General features: G+C 37.4%; 2 protein-coding genes across 3 annotated transcripts in view; both read right to left on the bottom strand.

The window, feature by feature from the left end:
• Positions 1–412: 412 nt before the first annotated feature.
• Positions 413–10,157, bottom strand: si:dkey-74k8.3 (uncharacterized). The gene is made up of 4 exons (XM_056237650.1): positions 9,910–10,157; positions 8,884–8,943; positions 5,276–5,378; positions 413–1,286 (listed from the first exon to the last, which is right to left on the bottom strand). The coding sequence occupies exons 1-4, from the start codon at positions 10,114–10,116 to the stop codon at positions 934–936; spliced, it is 723 nt and encodes a 240-aa protein (XP_056093625.1). The 5' UTR covers positions 10,117–10,157; the 3' UTR covers positions 413–933.
• A 1,404-nt stretch (positions 10,158–11,561) lies between these two features.
• rnf20 (ring finger protein 20, E3 ubiquitin protein ligase) overlaps positions 11,562–22,199 on the bottom strand; it is a 31,166-nt gene continuing 20,528 nt past the window's right edge. For both annotated transcript variants that reach the window (XM_056237642.1, XM_056237643.1), the window contains exons 19-22: positions 16,653–16,778; positions 15,481–15,621; positions 15,245–15,349; positions 11,562–12,275 (exon numbers count right to left, since the gene is read on the bottom strand). In XM_056237642.1, coding sequence (XP_056093617.1) covers positions 12,099–12,275; positions 15,245–15,349; positions 15,481–15,621; positions 16,653–16,778 — 549 coding nt within the window. In that variant the 3' untranslated portion in view covers positions 11,562–12,098. The remainder of the gene's footprint in view (positions 12,276–15,244; positions 15,350–15,480; positions 15,622–16,652; positions 16,779–22,199) is intronic.

Here is a 22,199-nt window from a genome sequence, read left to right as displayed (position 1 = left end):
AAATCACCTCGGCACCAGACGGTTAAATGACAACATGTTTCAGAAAGGTCAGTTCCAAGATTATGTCTAGCAGCATTTGTCCATTTATACACTTTAAACAATTATATGACCAATAAGTTATGCAAACATGTGTTTTTACATTGCTTTAACATTGCTCATCAAAATAAGCAATTTTCAACTTTTTTATGTAAGATTCAACTCATTTTTTAAGTCAGGTTAATCTAAGTTGAAATGACAAACATCCAAGTTGATTGTACGTAAAAATCTAAAGCAGAAACTTATTTACAGTGTATATTCAATGAAATTAATCAATTTTAAGCATGGTGTATGCATTCAAATATTTTTTGAGGCTGCTGTATAAAAACGTTTGCATATAGTAGTGGGAATAAGTCGACCATAGCCAACACACAGCCATAGGCAAATTATCCAGATTTATTCAGTCATGATAGTTATATGCAAATATATATCTAATACATTTTATCCATATTGTGTCAAAAAAGGCCAGAGTACATTCAAATGTAGGCTATAGTCCAGTCAGACATTGCCAGCATAGATCTATGTGTTTCCCTAATCAGTGTCTTCATTGTGTTGATTTCGTATTGTTACTGTTGTTGTACAGTTGAACTGAACATTAATATGTTCATGCAATGACAGTCATAAAGCAACAGGCAACATTCAAGGATAGCTTTAATTATACCACATGAAATTCACAGAGCTTTCTGGTGGAGTTTTGTCTTCTTGCTTTACAGAGAAAATAAAGCAATTCCTTTTCTGGTCCAGTGAATTATGCAATATATTCAAAGCAGGATAAATCAGACATAAATACTCCTAAGGCTGCTTGAAAGTTACATGAAACACTCAGAATGTCATCCCTGAGTCCTCATCCTTCTGTTATCGTGAGTCCGTATCCGTATACTTGTTTTGATCTGCTCATCACTCTCTTTTCTTCTTTTCCATGCCTTTGACTCGACCCTCCAGACTGCTGATTCGGGTTTCCAGACTCCCTCCTCCTCCGCTGCTCGTAGCGACTCCAAACACAGCACAGACTAGCACTAGCAGGGTGAGTCTCATTGTGGTGACCTCAGGGGGGGTGACGGGGTCACCGACGATCCGCACAAACAGCCACAGCACTACAACCGCTTTAATCAGCCAGAACACTCTCCGCACAAGCGCCACAGTGACCCGCAGCAGGAAGGACAGCAGCCAGTAACCAATCAGAGCCAGCACAGCACACTTGGTCACAGCAGACACTCCCTCGGAGGTGAAATGAGGGATAGATATTGTCTCTTTGAATAATACACACGCACAGAGGAAGAAAAAAAAAGAACAGATGTTAATTAGATGTTGCATTTTATAAAGAAAATTAGTGTGATTTCTCAGCACCATCTAGTCAGAATTGTCTTTATTATTGCGTAAGTTGCTATTTTTTCCCCAGTATCCCATTTGATACAGCAGGGATTCCCAAACTTTTAGACATTTACATTCTAAGCTATTTGGAGTGGTTGCTGTTTGGTTGATGTTGTGGTTGGTGCTTTGCTCTCCTCAAATAAGACGTATCTATATTTATAGCACAAACTAGTGTGGGATGAGTAAGGTGCTGTTTTTTTCTTTTAAAAATGTGAAGTATATTAATATAATATTATGTGAAGAAGACCATAGTATGCAACTACAGAGCCCACAGCGCTGATGAATAGAAAACAATGCAGAGCCTCGACACGCTTTTAAAGACTTCTTTTAACCTTAAAAACAAGGCACTCATGTATGAGACAATGAAAAAAAGCAGCAAGATGGTTCACAAACAAGGTTTAAAAGCAACTTGTACTGATGTATCTTAAAATATATCCGTGCCATTGTTTAGTCTCAAAATGCACACCAGTAATGTTTTTTTTATAAGGCATGTTTAAAGGCTACTTAAATGTCCTAACTGAACTAAGGCCAAATCTTGGCTTAATTTAAGCCTTGTCTGTGAAACTGGGCCATGTTGACCCAGGAACATGTCTTGGAAAAATCACAGCGACCGTAAAGGACGTTCTTACAGCCCCTTACATGCCAAAGTTTAACTATAACAATAACTATATTAGCGTCATCACCAATGCACAATATAACTGCAGTGTTATAAATAACTGCACTGCCATTTTAAATGCTTGAATTCTGGATTCTGATTGGCTCTAAATGTGTTTATCAATCATCAACTGGAAAAAAGAATTGATCTGAGAGTGATTCCAACGATATCGTTTCTCTGTGTCGTTATCGTTGTGGTGTGGAATTTACTATTCTTATACTTTTGCAAGTTTTAGTGGTTTTTACAAAGTTTCACTAGCCACAATTTTGGCATTGATGCCATGGGGAAAAACTGCCATATACATATTTTTTGTATTATCTCATAATTTGGCAGCAGGTATATTAGGCTCCCGTCACTTTAAGACCTGACGTACTGATCCATTATACTGTTACACATGCGTTTTCTTTCTCAACTGTTTGCATTCACTTAAAGGTGCAATGTGTAATATTTCTGAGGATCTATTGACAGAAATGCAATATAAGATCCATAACTATGTGTTCAGTGGTGTATAAAGACCTCACTCAATGAACCGTTATGTTTTTATTACCTTAGAATTAGACATTTATATTCACATAACCGCGGGCACCCCCTTCTATGAAGGTCGACATATTGTGACGTCATGTTTCTACCGTAGCCGACAGCGAACACACACAGCGCTACAGAGCGCGTTTCGTCACTACCTTGAAAGAGAAGCCGCAGAAAGCTAGAAGCTAGCCAAAGACACCGTGAGTTGTGACTTTTCCCTTGTCAGTGGTGTAAAATATGTAGTTGGATTGTTTCATGTAACTTAGTTCTTCTCCCTCGCTGTGTTATCGCTTTGACAATCAGCTGATTAGTACTATTGACCGGAAAACAGTAACGTTACAGGAGTCACCAACCCGTCGATCGCAGTCGACAAGTCGATCTTGGAAGCATTTTAAGTCGATCGCGAAGAGTTTTCAAAACCAGAGAAAAAAAACTATATTTTTATTCATTATTATTATTTATTAATTTGTGTGTAGTAAATGGTGTCTAGGGGACATTTGCGCTCATGCAGACGCGTCGAGTATAAACAAGGCTTTACGCTTTAACCAGCTCAGCCACAGTAACAGCTCATATTAGCCAGCTAAACTTTTACTACCCTGTTAGAATATATAGTTGGATAGTTTCATGTGGTTCTTCTCCCTCGCTGTATTATGGGTTTGCTATGTGGGGAGAAATGTGCTGGTTACGTTCGTGAGACAATCAGCTGATTACTATTACTATATTATATATTACCGTATTTTCCGCATTATACAGCGCACCGGATTATAAGGCGCACCTTCAATGAATGACCTATTTTAGAACATTTTTCATATATAGGGCGCACCGGATTATAAGGCGCATAAGATACTGCAGTTAAACGTTTGACTGGGTTTGCGTTATGCATCCACTAGATGTCAACAAATGTCAACAAAACAGTCAGATAAAGTCAAACTTTATTAAGCGTTCTGACAACTCTGTTCACTCCCATGGTAACGTTGTTCAAACGTTAAAGGAAAACTCAGGTCAATTTTAACATTGAGCTCATTTTTTGTAAATTTGGAGTGCTGTCAGTACAGATAACAACGACAAAAACCGGTGTTGCCTACACCGTGTTATCCTCTTTTTAAAATTTGCACCCTGTTGACTTAAACGGGAAAAGTTTTAAACCTGTTTTTAGCCTCTTAACAACCTTAATGTGTCATTACAAGTGCACAGCCATGTGAGTGAACACGGTGAATCTGACTGCAGTAAATGTGAAAGATATGAATAAAAATGATGTTTATTCAGCCAGCTCACATACCCGTATTTTCTTCCTGTTTTCGGTCGAAGTCCACAGTAGGCGATTGTCGAGTGCGCGCCCGCGCGATCATTGGTAACTAAGCAACAGTGGAGACTCAGACTGTCAGCTGTGAGCCGATGACGGTGCTGTGTGCTGTTCTGAGAATATCAGCTCAAATGGATAGTTCATCCGAATCAGATGTTGAACACACGGAGGAGGTTTGATCGCGCGCGCGAACTCGACAATCAACTACTGTGGACTTCGGCCGAAAACAGGAAGTAAATACGGGTATGTGAGCTGGCTGAATAAAGAGATTATTCCTGCCTTCGCGAAAGCTCGGATCACAGTTATATCACCCCAGGCATCCACGATCCATTGGCAGATAGTGGCGTAAGTCGCCCGGCGCTCTCCCCGTCTTGGTGAACGTGTGTTCACCATCCATATATAAGGCGCTCCGGATTATAAGGCGCACTGTCGTTTTTTGAGAAAATTAAAGGCTTTTAAGTGCGCCTTATAGTGCGGAAAATACGGTAAGACCCTTGATCCTCACCTGACTATGGCTTTGTAAACTTTATCCATGATGTGGTTTATAATAATGGACTGTGGTACAGAAACTTGGTTTACTCTGGCTATTCTCTGCTGTCTCAGACGACGATATGTTTGTCCCGTTTTAGCCACCGTAGCTTCTTCGAAAGGGAGGGGTGAGCAGTGGGCTGAGCCATTAGTGCAACTCGCAACCGAACCGCTAGATGCCGCTAAAAAATACACACTGCACCTTTAAAACGACTGACTGTGTTTACTTGAATACTCACCAAGACCGGCATTTTGACATTGTTGTGTGTGTATTTAACTGTTTAAGCATAATAGGCAGCGAAAAAATAACTCAATTTAGTACTGAGAGGCAGCTTTATGTGCGCATACTTTTGGGTGTGAGCACAAAATCTGCAGGAATGAGTAAAATCATGCGAAAAATGCGCAATCCCACTCCGAAATTTAAACCCTGTAACACCAACAATATTCAACCTGAGCAACTGAAACAAGTGAGTGAGGGTTTGTGTGTAAGAGATGAGAGCAAGAAAGAGCAGCTGAGGCTATCTATTCTGCAGAAAGTTATTGGAAGCGTTTCAGAATCAATATAACGAAAAATCTATATTTTTGACAACACTACATTGCACTTAGGGTACGTTTACACAACAACGATATGCTTAACTTATCTGTCATTCCACAGATACAAAGTGACAGTCATTTATATCAGGATTACGATAGCCTAACATACGTTCTCTGTTAGTTTTCAACAGCTCAAGCTTGCCAGATAGTAGAAACACTTCATGTGGCTTATATTATAATGATGATTACACACTGAATTACATTTATCTTTGATGTTATGCGTATTCAAGTTACATAGACTCTGCGAGATGACCTTTACTCACCGTTCACTCCTGTAGCTCTGAGTATCTCAGACACATACACAGCAATGACGTTCAGCCCACTGGCGGCTCCTTCAGCAACAAACTTCAGCAACATTTCCACAAACTGAATAAAACATTAAGGAAAAGAATAGCGGTTAGATTCCAGCACGTGTCTAGGTAGTGAGCACTGAGGGCGGTCTACATGTTGATCATTAACTAACACTCTGACACAATGCACATGTGATTCAGTTAAAGGAATGTTTTGGGTTCAATAGAAATTCTACAGACAGCATGTGTGACATACTTTTGATTACAAAGAATATTTTTAACTTTAAAAACAAACAAAATCATGATTTTATTAATGCCCTTAACAATGTATGTCTATGAGGCAAAACGTTGCATCGTTCATTCATCTAGAACGGTAGAGGTACAGTACCGCAAGGAAAACACTGCAAATACGAATATTTATAGTGTATGCAGGCTGTGAAATTTTTAACATAACTGGTTCTCTAATATTTTTTCTAAAATATTATGCCAAACTAATAAGAGTTCTTTTCAAGAATTGTATTCTTTAAAATTCAAGATAACTAAATAAAATTTACTTCAAAATGTGCATGTCGTAAAAGAGATGTGGGTCCCACTTTATATTAAGTGTCTAACTACTATCTAAAATAGTCATTTCATACATTGCACTTATTGTGAACAAACATGTTTTTACATTGTACTTGTATTTAAAAAAGTTGCATGGAATTACAGCTGTAATTAATTACTGTAATTACATCTATGATTACACTGTTGACCCTTCCCTTTTAACCCACCCTTAGTCCTACCCATAACACTAAACCTGAGCCTACCTTACCCATATAACAATAACAATACAACATCAACATAATAAGTACATTGTAGTAATTTTTTTTGGGGTGTAAGTACGTAGTAGTTAAAGATGCATAATATAAAGTGCGAATGAGTTGTGTTTTAAGTCATTGAATGTACGAATTGCACTTTTGATGTATTATCTGGACAAACAAATATGAGTGTCATGTCAGAATACAGTATTTGGCTCAGTGTTAATGTTAGGCCGGTAAATCATAGTTCCACTGTTGCTTTTGCATTTACAAATTTACGCATATGCATTTCATGGTAATATTAGTCAGGTTTAATGTTTGATTATGAGGGCATTTTTGTCTAAACAAATGTGTTGAAGCTTGTTTCCGCCACACCCACGGAATAAAACTGTAAAAGATAATTGCAACTTTTTATCTCACAATTCGGACTTTTTGCGAGTTATAAAGTCAGAATTGCGAGATATAAACTCAGAGTACCTTTTTTTATTATTTATTCAGTGGTGGAAACAAGCATCCATACAAATGTGATATTGTGTTGATTGTCACATAATGTTCAATGTCAAATCTGGGTTGAGAACAAATCTGAAGACTGACTTTGATTTTTAGTTTCTAATTCTAGCATTAACTCCTTCAGACTGTAAATAGGGGGAAATCTGAGAAAAGTTGAGTAGTGTATTCCAGCCTTTAGACAACGTTACGGCTCAAATAACACATTATTGTAAGGAGGAATCAAAGTGATTGGATATATGAGAGTTTAAAGCTTCCAGAACGTTATTTTCCACTGTAAGTGCATAAACCATGATTTTTGCTTGTTTTTACAAGCTTCACTTGTACTGAACCCAAAACATTATTTTAAGTGGTGATAAGATAACCCATCAGCTGACTGAGATCAAACAAAGAAAGCAAACTAGCAGGTTTGGAATCTAGCTTGAAAGGCTAATAGTCCAGTCATTTTATGAAAAAAGGTTGAACAAATTGCAACAGAAGCAAACTCAACTGATTTTGTATCCTCAATATGTCCTGAGTAAGGAAAAAAAAAGCCCTGAAGAATCCCATTAGGGGAAAGTTTAGAAAAAGACCCAAATATATCCCATTCATACGCCTATTCATTCTTTTTCTCACGTGAAAAGGGTACAAATTTTAACCTTTAGATATCATCATGAAAATCACTGAGTTGATTACTTACATCAAGACAAACAAAAAATGTATTACAAGTTTTTTGAAATTCTTTGTTAACATGGACAAACGGTGCATAATCTAATTACATATGTGCTAATTTGCATAATTACCCAAACAGATCTAAACATTGGGTAGCAGGTGAAAATGTTTTTTTGAATCTTGTTGACATATAACAGTAAAAGACTTAATGTTAAGGTCTGAATGGAACCCATTTAGGCTACCCATGATCATTAATACAGGAAGAAGTACTTTAGAAACCAACCTTTATTAATTATTATTGCAAAGATGGGGTTTGGGCATTGAGTGCATTGTGTACGTAATTTAGATTTTTTGATCCAGACACTTTTTATTTCACCTACCTTTTGTCTTCTGCATTCTCCTTACCCATGTCTCCTGTTCTTCCCTCAGACTCATCCCCCAGAAACAGTCCCACTGACCCAGCCCCAAACCCCATCTCTGCCATAATAATTAATAAAGCCTGGTTTCTTAAGTACTTCTTCCTGCATTAATGTTCATGGGTAGCCTAAATGGGTTCCATTCAGACTTTAATATTAAATAGTTTACTGTTATATGTCAACAAAATTCTACAAGACATTTTCACCTGCTACCCAATGTTTAGATCTGTTTGGGTATTTATGCAAATTAGCACATATGTAATTAGATTATGCACCATTTGTCCATGTTAACAAACAATTGCAAAAAACTTGTAATACATTTTTTGTTTGTCTTGATGTAAGTAATCAACTCAGTAATTTTCATGGTGATATCTAAAGGTTAAAAATTTTACCCTTTTCACGTGAGAAAAATAATGAATAGGCGTATGAATGGGATATATTTGGGTCTTTTTCTAAACTTTCCCCTAATGGGATTCATCAGGGCTTTTTTTCCCCTTACTCAGGACATATTGAGGATACAAAATCAGTTGAGTTTGCTTCTGTTGCAATTTGTTCAAGGTTGACCCCCATTTTGGCTTAAAATGACTGGACTAGAAGGAGGAGGGCTAATCTTTAATAGTATTTGTACGAGAACACACCACAATACTAAGAGAGCTCTGTGTGTGTGTGTGTGTGTGTGTGTGTGTGTGTGTGTGTGTGTGTGTGTGTGTGTGTGTGTGTGTGTGTGTGTGTGTGTGTGTGTGTGTGTGTGTGTGTGTGTGTGTGTGTGTGTGTGTGTGTGTGTGTGTGTAAAGCTGCCAGAGTGACAGCTGGGCACCCGCTTAACTCAATCACTCACACACATGCGCAGCTATCACACATACCGGTACATTACTTGTGATCAAATACACTCCTCTCTGGCATAAGGTCACCTCATTTGGTGAAGGACGAACACAAACAAATGTATACACACAGAGAGAGAGTGTGTGTGTGTATGACTTCATGAAGGGAGTTAATGGGAAAATAATCACTAAGGAAAGAAGTATTGTTTGTCATTCTGGGCGTGAGCCTGGGCGCACCTGTTCTGGCATTTTTTCTTCTCAGTAGCAGTTGTCACTTTCACACACACACACACACACACAGTAACACAAGGATGAGCAGTGCACGTGTCAAAGCAAGTGAACAAAGCAGTCCGTGGGACACGAGCTCTGACACTTTTACTTGTTCTTACCATAGCAACAGAATAGATGTTCTCTGGGCCAAACACTGAGTCAAGGTACAACACAGCATTCTGGGTCAAAGAGAGGTGGGTGAGGGGGGACACAAGCAGAGGAAATTAGGCCAAAGGATGAGTGGAGGAGAGGAGGGGGTTAAAGAAGGATTAACAAGTAGAGGGACGACATGAGAGAGGGATAAAAGTAGGAAGAAACCCGTGTTTAAGCATTCATTAGTGAAGGTCCAGTTACAACAAGGTAACCAGAATTCAGAAACCCAGCTTACAAAAATATGTTCCAAGAACGTTTTGCTAATGTTCATGATATGTTTTGAAAACGTTATTTCTGAACGTTCTCTGAATGTTTAAAACATTCTAAAAATGTTTTTTTTCTTGGTTATGTGGACACTAAGGAAACATTCCGTTTGCCAACATTATGGAAAACTTTTTAATGTTTTTTAACCTTCCATGAACTATATAAATTATGTTTTTGTGCTAACATTCTGAGAACATTATTAAAGATCAGATAACTTTACGAATATTTTATTAACGTTACTGGAAGAACGTTTGTAAATGATTTTGAGAGAACTTTGCCAGAACGTTAGCAAAAGTTCTGAGAACATTCCCTTTTAGATGGGAAGACGTTATTAAACATTCCATATAAATGTTTAATTTTTTTTTTGTAAACCATCACAAAAGAGATCTATTCAGAATCGCAATTGTTTCACCGGCTAGAGTCTCATGCTTCTCAGGTGTTTCTCCTTAGGCAAAAAAAACAACAAAAAAACTGTATCATGTGTCTCCTCTAAAGTTTGCTCAGACAGCAGATTTCAGTATGAATTAAAATATTTCAAATTTTCTCAATATCCAGGAAAACGTCATAATTTGTGTCTATTTTCAGGAGAAAGTTCAATGAAACAGTCAATGTAAGAGCACGCACCACTATGCAATATTTTGAACGGTTAAATTATATATATTTTACCATAGAATAAATAGCCTAATTACATCATCTCACAAATAACCAAAAAAAAAAAGACGTTTTACCTCAATACAAATCTCAATCACATGGGTGCCAACAATGGACTCCACGTATCTTCTCAACGCCTCCAGAGGCTCCAGTATCACAGACCCAAAATCATAAGAGCCTGGATTGAACTCAAACCCATGACATAAGACTGAACGAACCAGAACCAAAAACCCAAAGTACAGCAGCTTTTCCGAACTTTTCGAGGCAACGTTGTGAACAGACATCCTTTTGCAGGATGAGCACGCGACTTCTGATAGTTGAGAAAAGAAACAAACAAACAAAAAACGATTTGCACAATAGCTCGATAGTTTTGTCCAGTGTTGTTGTTTTGAATGTACTTGGAAAAAGTCTATGAATAAAAAAATCTACTGGTAGTTCCTTCTAACAAAACTATATTTCATGGCTGAGCAGATTCAGTTGCTTCAAGAAGTCCGCGGGCACGCGCGCTTGCCAAGGGTACTTAAAAATAGCGTCTAGATGACTGTATATGGTATCGAACAACAAAGCGTTAAGACATAGATTAAATAAGTTTCAACTGAATTTTTAAACTGTCTAATACAAAAACGAGGGTTTTTAAACGCGCAAAAGTCTATTTTCTTACGAGAACGAAGCGTTTTATTGAGCGAATATCTGAAATGAATCCAGCATTTGAGGATCTCTTCAAATGTTGAAGGTGTTTGAAGAGTTCGTCGTGCACGGTAGGGTAAAGTTTGAACACTATTGTTGGAGTACAGACATGTTAATACGGTTATGCCTGCCTCCGCCTCCTGCATTCCTGTGCCATGCAGAGAGAAACAGTGTTGGCACTTCAAGCGAACGACGCGACGCGACAGTAACGTTCGCGAGGTGTTTATTATGAGATTTACAGTAGCGCCCGAGGTGCGTGAAGATCTGCACGCTGGGACATGTGCTTTTTCAAGAAATACAGAATTATGGAGAACCAAATATGAAAATAGAAAAATGAGCATATAAAATGTGCATAAATTATACCAGGTTACAAACTGACAATGAGTTGCTAATGTCCTACATTCCTGCTGTGCATGTTCATGTTTATATATATTATATAAATATATTCAATAGCATATAATTACACTAACAACTATTAGGCCTTTGTATGTAGCCCATGTCAATATATTGTTTCTTAACATTAAAAAAAAAAAAACTTTTAGTGTCCTTGTTACATGTACTTGCTAGTTATAACAGTAAATTATGCATAATTATAAGCAACTAACCCTGAACACCAAACCCTACTCAGTTGTATAATTACACTGCAAGGGCACCTTAAAATAAAGTGTAACCATACACTTTCTCATAAACTTATTAATATACTAAACCATTCTCAATTTAAAAATAACGAGGAAAGAAACTTCCCAATGAGTTGATTCATAAACTATTACCATTGCATAAAGTAAACATACTATAAAAGTTTTTTTAGTATCAGAAATATTACATATTGGTTACACTTTATTTTAAGGTGATAGTTACATTGTACTAAATAATATTAACTACATGTACTTAATATAGAGTTAGGGTTTGGTTTAGTGTTAGTTAAATGTAATTATGCATAATTTACTGTTATTACTATAGTAAGTAGATGTAATAACGTGTAACTACTTCCCCTCAAAATAAAGTGTTACCATAACTTTAAAAAGAAAGCATAAAGACATCGTCAATACATTTCAATATTTTAATGGATTTCAATGAAGCAGTTGCACAACCATCACTATAAGCAGTCATAACAGACAGTACAAAAATGCAATACAAATGTTCAGCAAAGTGAACGCAAACGAACTACTGTCCAGTCGACAAGGCAGCTTGTTTTCAATCACAGGTCTGTAAACTCTCTCAGGTTGATGGGTTCACATTGGCTCTGGGTAGTAAAGGTAAAGTTGAGGTGGAATGGGAGATCTGGTTGAGGCAGTATTAACTCAAAGGAAGTCAACAAACATTAAGGACACTCCTGAAAGCAAGCAGCAGCAGCTTTTATGAGTGAAAAATGTTTGCCAAGACAGACCTGTGGAATGTGACCAGGTTAGTTCTGCTAAACCGATGCAACTGAACATGTTGGTAGTTTTTCTGAAAAAAGCAATTTCAAATGGAATGTAAAACTGTTGATGTTTCGACAACATTACAGGACAAGCTCCACCCGGAGAACAATGTTGAGGAACTGGACCAAAACGGAGGCAGACACCGTCCATCATAAGTCTCATCCAATGTAGATGCGATGGAAATCATTGGCACCAAATGCAGCATTGCACTTCGGGCACTTTCTCTGACGGGTGTCGTAGCGCGTCTTCACGCACTCGAAACAGAAAACGTGGAAGCACTTTGTCAAAACGGCGTCCTTTACACGTGAATTGCAGCATGGACACGTCAATCTTGCCTGCAAAACAGAAAGAAAAAAAAACAGATCCTTAAAGAGCATATTGCAGGTAAAAAAAAAATCTAAATTAATATACACTACCGTTCAAAAGTTTGGGGTCAGTGAGAATTTTTTTTTTTTTGGAGGAAAGAAATCAATACTTAATTTGATCGAAAGTGACAGTAAAGACATTTATAATGTTACAAAAGATTCTATTTCAAACAAATGCTGTTCTTTTGAACTTCCTATTCATCAAAGAATCCTAAAAAAAAAAAAAAAAAAATGTACAACTGACAGACCAACAACTGTTTCAACATTGATAATAATAATAAATGTTTCTTGAGCATCAAATCCTCATATTATACTGATTTGTGAAGGATCATTTGACACTGAAGACACTGACACTGGTGATGCTGAAAATTCAGCTTTGATCACAGGAATAAATTACACTTTACTATATATTCACACAGAAAACAGCTGATTTACACTGGAATAATATTTAATACTATAACTGATTTTTGTTGTATTTTTAATCAAATAAGCGCAGCCATGGTTAGCAGAAGAGAATTCTTTTAAAAGTATTTAAAATCGTACCGACCCCAAACTTTTGAACGGTAGTGTATAACCTTGTATGAAAATACCATATGAAAAGTTAATGGTAATGGTATTCAGTGAGAGCGGCCGTGAGTCAGTGTGTTTTCGGTAGTTTTTGTATTTTAATTTATCATCGTCATGGTAAATTATTGTTTGTGGAGGTTGCAAAAACTCCTCAGGAGATCGAGTCCACGGGTTTCCATAACAAGTAAAGAGGCGGTGCTGTATATCTTTCGTGCCTGGTGCGGTGTGTGCAGGTGAAGAGACGGGATTTCTCTTCCGCATCGGCTTCGAGAAACGCGGTCGTGTGTAGCGTTCACTTCAGATCGGAGGATTATCATCCCGGTGATATGATGGAGTTCAACATGGGATGCCGAAGCAAGAATATTGATCGTCTAATACTGCACCAATGGCATGAAATAGTGTGATATAGGTAGTCATGCCCTAAATCAGTGGTCTCAAACTCGCGGCCCGCGATATTTTGTGGCCCCCTACTTGACATTAAAGTTTAATGTTAGTGCGGCCCGTCGTTGCGTGTGCCGCGTTTTAAAAATATATATATATTTTTTATCCCTTATGGGCTACCATAGATAGTCTCATGACAGCTTACGGTGGGTTTGTTGTCAATAGTTATCATAGACAACCGCGAAGTACAAACTTACTGCGCCTGGAAAAAATGAGCGCGTCGCTTATGAGCGCGCTTGGCGCGTGCCTACATTTGAAATAACGAACTTGAGCAAGCAAAATATGTGAGCGCGATATGTGAACATGCCACGAGCTACTGGTAGCTCGCGAGCGACGTGTTGGAGACCCCTGCTCTAAAACAATGTGAGAATAATCATTTTGAGCTTGTATGTGTTGATAAGAAGGTTTGCTTTGATTTGTGCAAAGTCAGTAATTTGCCTGAGACACTATACATGTGTAGAAATAATTAAATAAGGCTGAATTCACATTTAGCGCCCAAAAACGCGTAGAAAACGCTAGGCGCGCCGCGTTCTCCTTTTTCCAAAGCGCTAGGGCGGTTGCGCTCCGTAGGCGTCTGGCGTTGCTAAGCTACGGTGCGCTTGCGGCATTCTGAAAAGTTGAGATGTTCGTATCTCGATGCGGCGCGCACGCGCTTGGAAAAAACGAGCGCGTCGCACCACGACCGCGTCGCTTCCATTATGAGCGCGCATACCGCGCACCTACATTTGAAATAACGAACTTGAGCGCGCAAAAGACGCGATATGTGAACAGGCCCATAAGACGGGCAGACATGACTGCAAATATTTGTATTTCAAAAGCAATAATCGTTTTTCTAAGTATAATAAAAGGAAATGTGCCTTCCAAAAAAAACATTCAATATCATTAATGTGTTGTATAAAGAAAATAAAAAGGACATAAGCAAATATAAGTATCACAAATTTGTTTTATAAGGAAAAGAAAAAGAATGTTTGTAAAATGAAGTATCACAAAGATTTTGTGTATAAGGAAAATGAACTTCAACTGTCAGAAGGACAGCTCTTGAAGATTGGATCAGTTGTGCTCCTTTTTTGGAATACTTGAATACTATTTTTTGTGGAATACTTGATGCGGCCCAGCCTGACCCAGACTCTACCTCCAGCGGCCCCCAGTTAAGTTGAGTTTGAGACCCCTGCCCTAAATAGAGGCAACTTGTAATTGAAAAACAAAATTACTCAGGTTGTTTAAATATTCAAATCTTTAATTTTCTGTTTATGTTATAACCCAGGTGAAAAATATGTATTAAAAATTTACTTGGGTATGTTTTTAGTACAATAGAAATATACTCAAGTATAGTTTTTATACATTTAATAGTATAAATCTACCCTAAAAATACTAAAGTCTGCTGGCCTGATATACGATGGTAATAATCTGTACAATATTGTGAGCACAGTGTATATATCGTTAGCTAACGTGTATCTATAAGCACGTCTCTCACCAAGACACCTGTCCTGTTCTCCACTGGTTCTCACACCACAACTCAATTAGTCTCTGACCGTTCTGTCTGACATTAGTCCTGGCCTGTCCTGCTCTGTCGGCAGCATAGCAGGCTCATAATTGTATGGCTGTGGTCCGTCATACGAGTAAGTATTTCCTCAGCGTCCGAAATGTCATTGCGATCCATTGTTTTCCTGTTGTTTGAATCGACCGCTCTCCCGCCCGTTACGTCACGCCCGCAACGCCCATTTTCAGACGCGGAAGTAAAATTTCCTCACAAAAACGACTCCAGAAGCGTCTGTAGCGTATTTATAAGTATATTTTAAAGAAAATCTAGTTCCTACATTATTTTTCTATACATTGACTCGTTGGGTCCTCTAACCTGCAATGTGCCCTTTAAAGGCTATGAACACACAACTAGTTCTAGTCCCCCATCCAAATGGACAACATAAAATGACCTTGTAATCGTTTATTTCTTCATTCAGGATCTCATCTCCGTTTCGAATGTTCTCGGCCGGTTTCTTGGCCTTCTCAATCTTCCTGCGCAGTTTGGAAATGTCCTCCTAATGAGATAAAAGAAAAAATGCTCAGTTCAAACCACAGATGAACAACAGTATGTAGATCAACAGCATTAAACCTCTGATTACGCACAGCTGGCATTGAGCTAAAGAGCGGTTCATCGCGGTCTGCTCACCTGTGCACGACGGGCATTGAAAGACTCTTTCTCTCGAGAAATGCTGTTCTCAACCACCTCCTCTCTGACCGCGCTCAACCTCTGCTGCACCCCCTCCAGCTGAGTGCGCACCTCCTCCGACAGCAGCACTGACTCCTGCGCCTGAAACACACACAATTCATGGACGTTTTCTAATGTAAATTCATGTTAAAGGGATAGTTCACCCAAAAATTTAAATTCTGTCATTTACTCTCCCTCAAGTTGTTCCTAACCTGTAAGAGTTTCTTCTGCTGAACACAAAACAAGTTATTATGAAGAATGACCATTGACTTCCATAGTATGGAACGAAAAATACTATGGAAGGCAAAAGGGTCCATCAACTGTTTGGTTACCCATATTCTTCAATTAATCTTCTTTTGTGTTCAGCAGAAAGAAATTAATTCATACAGGTTTGGAACAATTTGAGGGTGAGTAAATGATGACAGAATTTTCATTTTTGTGTGAACTATCCCTTTAAGTTAGACTTATTGTTGACAGGTTTTTCAGGTTAAATAAATTAACAACCAGTACAATTCTAGTTTTACAATAATTAAAATGTAATTAATGTTCTATTTATTACGATTATATTTCACAACAAGCTAGTGCTTTAAGTATTTCTTGCATTTGCTACAAAATAATAACTATACGAATGCAGTAACAAATTTCATGTATATTTAACTGATGTTCAGCTATCCTTTTTAACAGTCAACTTATTTTCAGATAATCATTCCATCAAAGCTCAGTGAACACTGTATATGTCATGATGGTCACAGACACGGAAATCTACCTTTAATTTCACCAAACTGACTGCTTGCTTAAAAAAACTCTCAGATCATGTTTGAATGTGTTGTAACAAAGGTGATATTTAAGAGGGTGAGTTGTTTACTTACTTTTTAATTAGTCTTCCCGTTAAACATCATTATTTATTCATTCAAACCGATTTGCGAATGCGGAACGCGCATAAAAAGGAGAGGCAGGATTTATCATGTGAACAGCACAATAGACCAGCTCTCTAGTGTCTTTCCCCATTCATTCTCACTGCCTTCCCTTGCCTCCACAGAGAAAACCTACTTTTCTTCACATAGTATTTATGATGTTGCAAGTAGACAAACTGCATTTGTGTGAGGTAATCTGCAACTATGTTTTATATGTACCTTGCGTTTGTTCATCTCTAAAGCCTGTGTGCGTAGACCCAGCTCCCTCTCCGCAGCGCTGATGGTGCCCTGCAGGAGGCGCTCTTTCTCCTCTAGCTTCCGAACCACCTGCAGCTGAGCGTCCACCTAAGAGAAACACAGACATATGTTTCAGTTGCATATCATTTAAGTCGTGACAGTTTAAACACTCAATCGAGTTTAAAGCATTCAAGCGCAAGACGCAAAAGAGAACTTAATTCAGAACATCGAATTCAGTTCTCTTTCTCAACTTTTTGTGCTTGAATGGACACACACATGCAAAATTGTCAAAAATGCCCGTATTGCTGAGTATCCTTGTGAACACAGTCGTAAATGATAAACTTCCACTCTATGATGGTTATAAATATCTGACATAAAAGATGATGGATATATTTAATGAGGTTAAACATTTGCCCTAATAAAATAAAAATAAATGTAAGGGGGCAAATGTAAGACCTTAACGGAAAAGTTATTTCTGTCACTGGTAAATTATATATACATTTTAAAAATATATATTTATTATTTATTTAGAACACAACCCCTAGAACATGACATTGAATGTTTCTCATTTGTTACAGGGTCTTAGTGTGAATGTCCATTAAACTTAGGATGATCAGACGTCCCGTTTTCCTTGGGACAGTCCTGTATTTCAGCTCTATTTTTAATGTCCCGACTTATAACGAAAAAACATGTTTTGTCCCGTATTTCTTCTTTCCTAAATTTTCTTTGCTAGGTGATCATAAAAGTGAGTAGTAAGTAGTCTTCTGTCACACGAGAATAGCCTAATCAAAGATGTAGCATATCTCGTCATATTATATTTTGGTGAACAAAATTAACTTACATTCACAATCCGTTATTGATTAACTTGCAGTAAGTGAAGGTGGAAGACAAGATCAAGTCAGATGCGATGTCAAAGAAGCGTATGTGTACATTTAACAAGGATCTTAAAAAAAAGAGTTTGTTATGCAAAGTTAGTTGTGAAAAAATAACTCCATGTGGTTTCTTGCTGAATGACACACACCAGGGGGTATGGGAAGGGGAGCGTGTCCATTCTGTCCCGTATTCCACCATGAGAAATCTGGTCACCCTTATTATACTTCATAGATGCATTATACACACCTATGCATCTTCCCAAAACAAAAAATTGAATGATCTGAAGATCATAAAAATAAAACACCAACCCAGGGATTTTCAAAGTGTGGGGCACGCGAGGGCACATCAAGGGAGGCATGGATGAATAGGGCTATATCCTGGAGAATGTGGCAACAAGTTTTTGTTATATTGTTTATGTTGCAGTATGTAAATGTATCCATGCAGCGCAGAACTGCTTACAGTTACTGACGAGTTAAGAATGAAAAATGGATGAACAGGTGAAACCCTGTTCATCCCAAGTTATTAAAAACCACTATAAACCGAGCAAGAGAACTGAATTCGATGCTCTCTAGATGACAGGCGGCTTTCTGCACAGTCAAAGCATGTGCACAGAAAGCCCCCTCTAAGACAGCGCGTGATCGCAAATTGAGTTCCTTGGCTTATGTATTATGTATCAAAATTTGTCTTGGCGAGAATTCAAGTAAACACAGTTGCTTATGTCTTAAGTGAACGTAAACCATTAAGAAAGAAAAATGCGATGTGTAAATTTGATCTGTGCATTAGTCTTAAAGGGATAGTTGACCCAAAAATGAAAATTCGGTCCTTAATTACTCAACCTCATGTCGTTCCAAACCAGTAAGACTATGTTCATCTTTGGAACACAAATGAAGATATTTTTAATGAAATTTGAGAGATTTCTTTCCCTCCATTGACAGCTACGCAACTACCACTTTGAGGCTTTAAAAAGTTCATACAGAGATTGTAAAACTAATCCATATGAATGACTGTCAATAGCTACGTTTACATGGACACAATCGGAATTAAATCAATACGATTGATGAATTCGAACAAGGTGTTTACGTGAATGATAAATAAAGTAATCGGGTCGATGTGCGCGTTTATAGCCGCTTTCCGACCAAGTAGTTACAGGAACTTAGTTATAGGAACTGTCCACTTCTAAACAGTTCTAAGAACTACTCTCCCCCAAACTCGGTTTTGCTGTTTGCGTTCGCACTGGCCAAGTGGCCATAGGAACTGGTAGGAGGGGTAAGGGAGTGACGCAAGCACGGCGGCGGCGGCGCCACATACAACAACAACAAACCAGCGTGGAGGAGGCTATCGGAATGTTCCTGTTCTGCCTTGCCGGGACCTTAACCCTCTGGGGTCTGAGGTGTTTTTGGGGCCATTTGGATGTTCTGTGATGCCCTTACATTTGTGCTTTTTTCAGTTATTTATAAACATGTTAATGGCAAAGGTGTAAATTCACTCTATATAGCACAAACAGGGCTACCATAATCTGTGAGCAACTTGTATGTACATTGTTTGTATTTTTAAGAGAATATTGTTTATGCGTGGTTATTGAAAAAAATTAAAATGAAAGCTGCTGAAATAAGACCACAAAACAAATACTAAATATGTGTCCACAAGACTTTTGACAAATGGATGTTGACGCTTCGAGTTCTGGCTTCAAAATGATCTGAAAATCATCCTTCCTAATCATTCACATAAACCAATAGATTGTTTTAAATTGTGAAAAACATTTTTTTGTTTGCCAAGGCAATATGCAGATGGGCGGAACGGCCCAACCCCTATCATGAATATTAAGTGGTTCTCAGACAGTGACCCTACATAATAATGAGCCTTTCATTCAGGGGTGTCACACAAGAAATAATGCAAGGACAATATATATATATATATATATATTGTCATTGCATTCTTTCTTGTATATATATAGCCTAAATATATATATATATATATATATATACACACACACACATATATATATATATATATATATATATATATATATATATATATATATACAAACAATCAAAATATAAATGAAAGCCAAAAGCACATTTTTAGTCATACCTGGAAACAAATTCTAGTCAAATGCTATATGGGCCATTCTACAGAATCTTGAAAAGAAAATAGTCTTTTTCCATAAATGTCTTATAAAGTATTATTTTTTAAAGTAGACCAATACAATAAAAATAAACCAGTCGCATTTCAAAGTCGTTCGCGAAATGACCGCCAGGTGGCGCAAAGGGACATTTATCAAAACGTAAGTGGGGCTAATGTCAATTAACAGTAAGGATGAAATTCTACAAGTTATGGTAATTTGCAAATAAGCCTACAACAAACATTTATTTTTAAACAAATATTTTTAAATATGCAACATGCACGTTTAAACAACAAACAATACAATCTGAACCAGCGCTTCTGCTCCTGTATTGAGACATGCAGCGCGTTGCAGTTACGATCCGGGTTCCAGTGGCCTTAATACATTCACGGCTTTTTAAAATGTCACAAAGCGTTTTGAGATGGTTTTGAATGAAATATTGAAGTTTATAATTAGGGTATTTTGGCACACCACGCCGAGTGGCTATGCATTATTCTAAAATCTGGCTTTATTCTGGCATGTTGAATTAGAGTTTGACAAACGCGGCGGCGCGTTCATTTGAATTTATTTTTCTCATAACAGCTAAAAGAACTTACTGCGTAATTGTTGGTCATACAGATAAGATATCATCTTTTAAAACTGTAAAAGGTCTACTTTTATTCATGTAGGCTAAAGTAGGCCTACACTCACAGGCTAACGACAAAACGTTTTCTCGCTCATGACAAACAAACGTTTGGGCATTTCTCAGTGAGAAAATTCATAGCCGAGTGGTAGAACTTACGGTTCGATCATCAAGATGACACGGGTTCAAATCCCGAACAAACATGGTCTATTGTAAATTTTATATTTATTAATGCAGAGAGATTTGTGTAGCTCTAAAACTCTGGTACACCATACAGTTTTTTGCTTATATTTATAAAATAAAATTACCATGCATTTCCATTTTACACTAAGGAACAATAGTATCCAACAGAACGACTTTGCATCTGTACCAATCGTATGAGGCCAATCGTAATTTCAAAAGCAGTTCTGTAAAAAAAGTAATTTTATATATATAGCCAATATATATATATATATATTTTATTAGGCCTATTATTATTATTTTTTTTGATTCCCTACAACCTAGAGTTTTTAAAAACATGGTTTTAAGTAAAGTGTGATTTGCCAGGGGGACGGGGATTTCCTTCTGGTCTAAACATCCCTGCTTCTGCTGAATTATTTGAATCCCCACACCCCTCCCTCCACAGTAATCAATGCTATAGGCTACTTCACCAATAGACCATATCAAATATAAAATAGAGATATGCAACAGAACAAGCACGTTTAAACAACGATAAACAATAAAATCAAAACCAGCGTTTCAGTTGTCCATAGTTCAAGTGGCCTTAATGCATGCACGGCTTTTCAAAATTTCACAAAGCGTTTTGAGATTATTTTGAATGAAATATTGAAGTTTATAATTAAGTGTTTTGGCAGACCACGCCGAGTGGCCCTATGCATTTTTCTAAAATCGGGTTTTATTCGAACTTTTGCTAACGACAAAAGTTTATCTGTCGTCTCTGTCTCCGGGAACTGCGCGTCACAAAAATGAACCGAAAGCCACTTCAGCTCAGTCACTATAAGAAATCGGCTCTGTCTAATGCCTTTAAATGTCTAAATATTCAGGCTAATAAATGTTATCTGATTATGTAATCCATATGAAAACGAGAGGTACAGAGGATCTACTCAAACATGTAGCCTATGTAAGCGCTTCCCAATGAGAAAATGACAAGGGTGAAAATCTCGCTCTAATGAAATGTAGCAGGCTAAATCGCCCTGAATTAAAATGTAAAAACAGATCAAATAATGTATTTGTCGAAATGTTGCGATATTGTTTCATTTAAGTTCATAATTATTCTATAGGCCTACATGTTATTTAATTTAGCAGCATTACCACGAAGCACCGTGGTTCGATATTTATTTGAATAATAAAAAAAATAATAAAAACTTAATTCACAAATTGCATGCCTGGTTGAAAGGATCCAAAGATCCCTGTAGAATTTAATATTAAGTTGAACATTTTGTTCATGACAACAAATGAACATGCGTTTTTTCAGATTATATTTAGTTTTGCTTGGAAAAAGCTGGCCCAAACCAGTTTTATTTCATCAATTATTGAAATAATGAAATATTTAGTAATAAACTTTTATGACAGAAATTTCACTAGGCTACATGTAACTTAAATCATTTAATTCCTTCATTATCAACACTGTCTAGAATAGCGATTTAAGTGTGAATTACGACTTCTCTTTGTGTTAAATCAGCCTCAGACTCCGATAGCCTGTGGGGGGTTGGGGGACAGTTCAGTGCTGTGCGCGCAGGACAATAGGCCTAGGTGTTAATGTTCCTCTTTCATATGGAGAGCGAGGGAGACTAAATAAACTTGTTAAAAAGAGATTCAGCGCGAGAGAGGCAAAGAAAAACGCATGTTTTAATTTAATTATGTTGCTTTGGACAATTTTCGTTTTGTAGGCCTACTGTTTTAATTGTTTAAT

This window comes from Rhinichthys klamathensis, unplaced genomic scaffold (genome assembly GCF_029890125.1).
Source record: "Rhinichthys klamathensis goyatoka isolate OS25496 unplaced genomic scaffold, OSU_Roscu_1.1 h1tg000491l_1, whole genome shotgun sequence".
NCBI lineage: Eukaryota > Metazoa > Chordata > Actinopteri > Cypriniformes > Leuciscidae > Rhinichthys > Rhinichthys klamathensis.
Note: the sequence above shows the minus strand (reverse complement) of the source record. Positions and strands in the feature narration are given on the sequence as shown.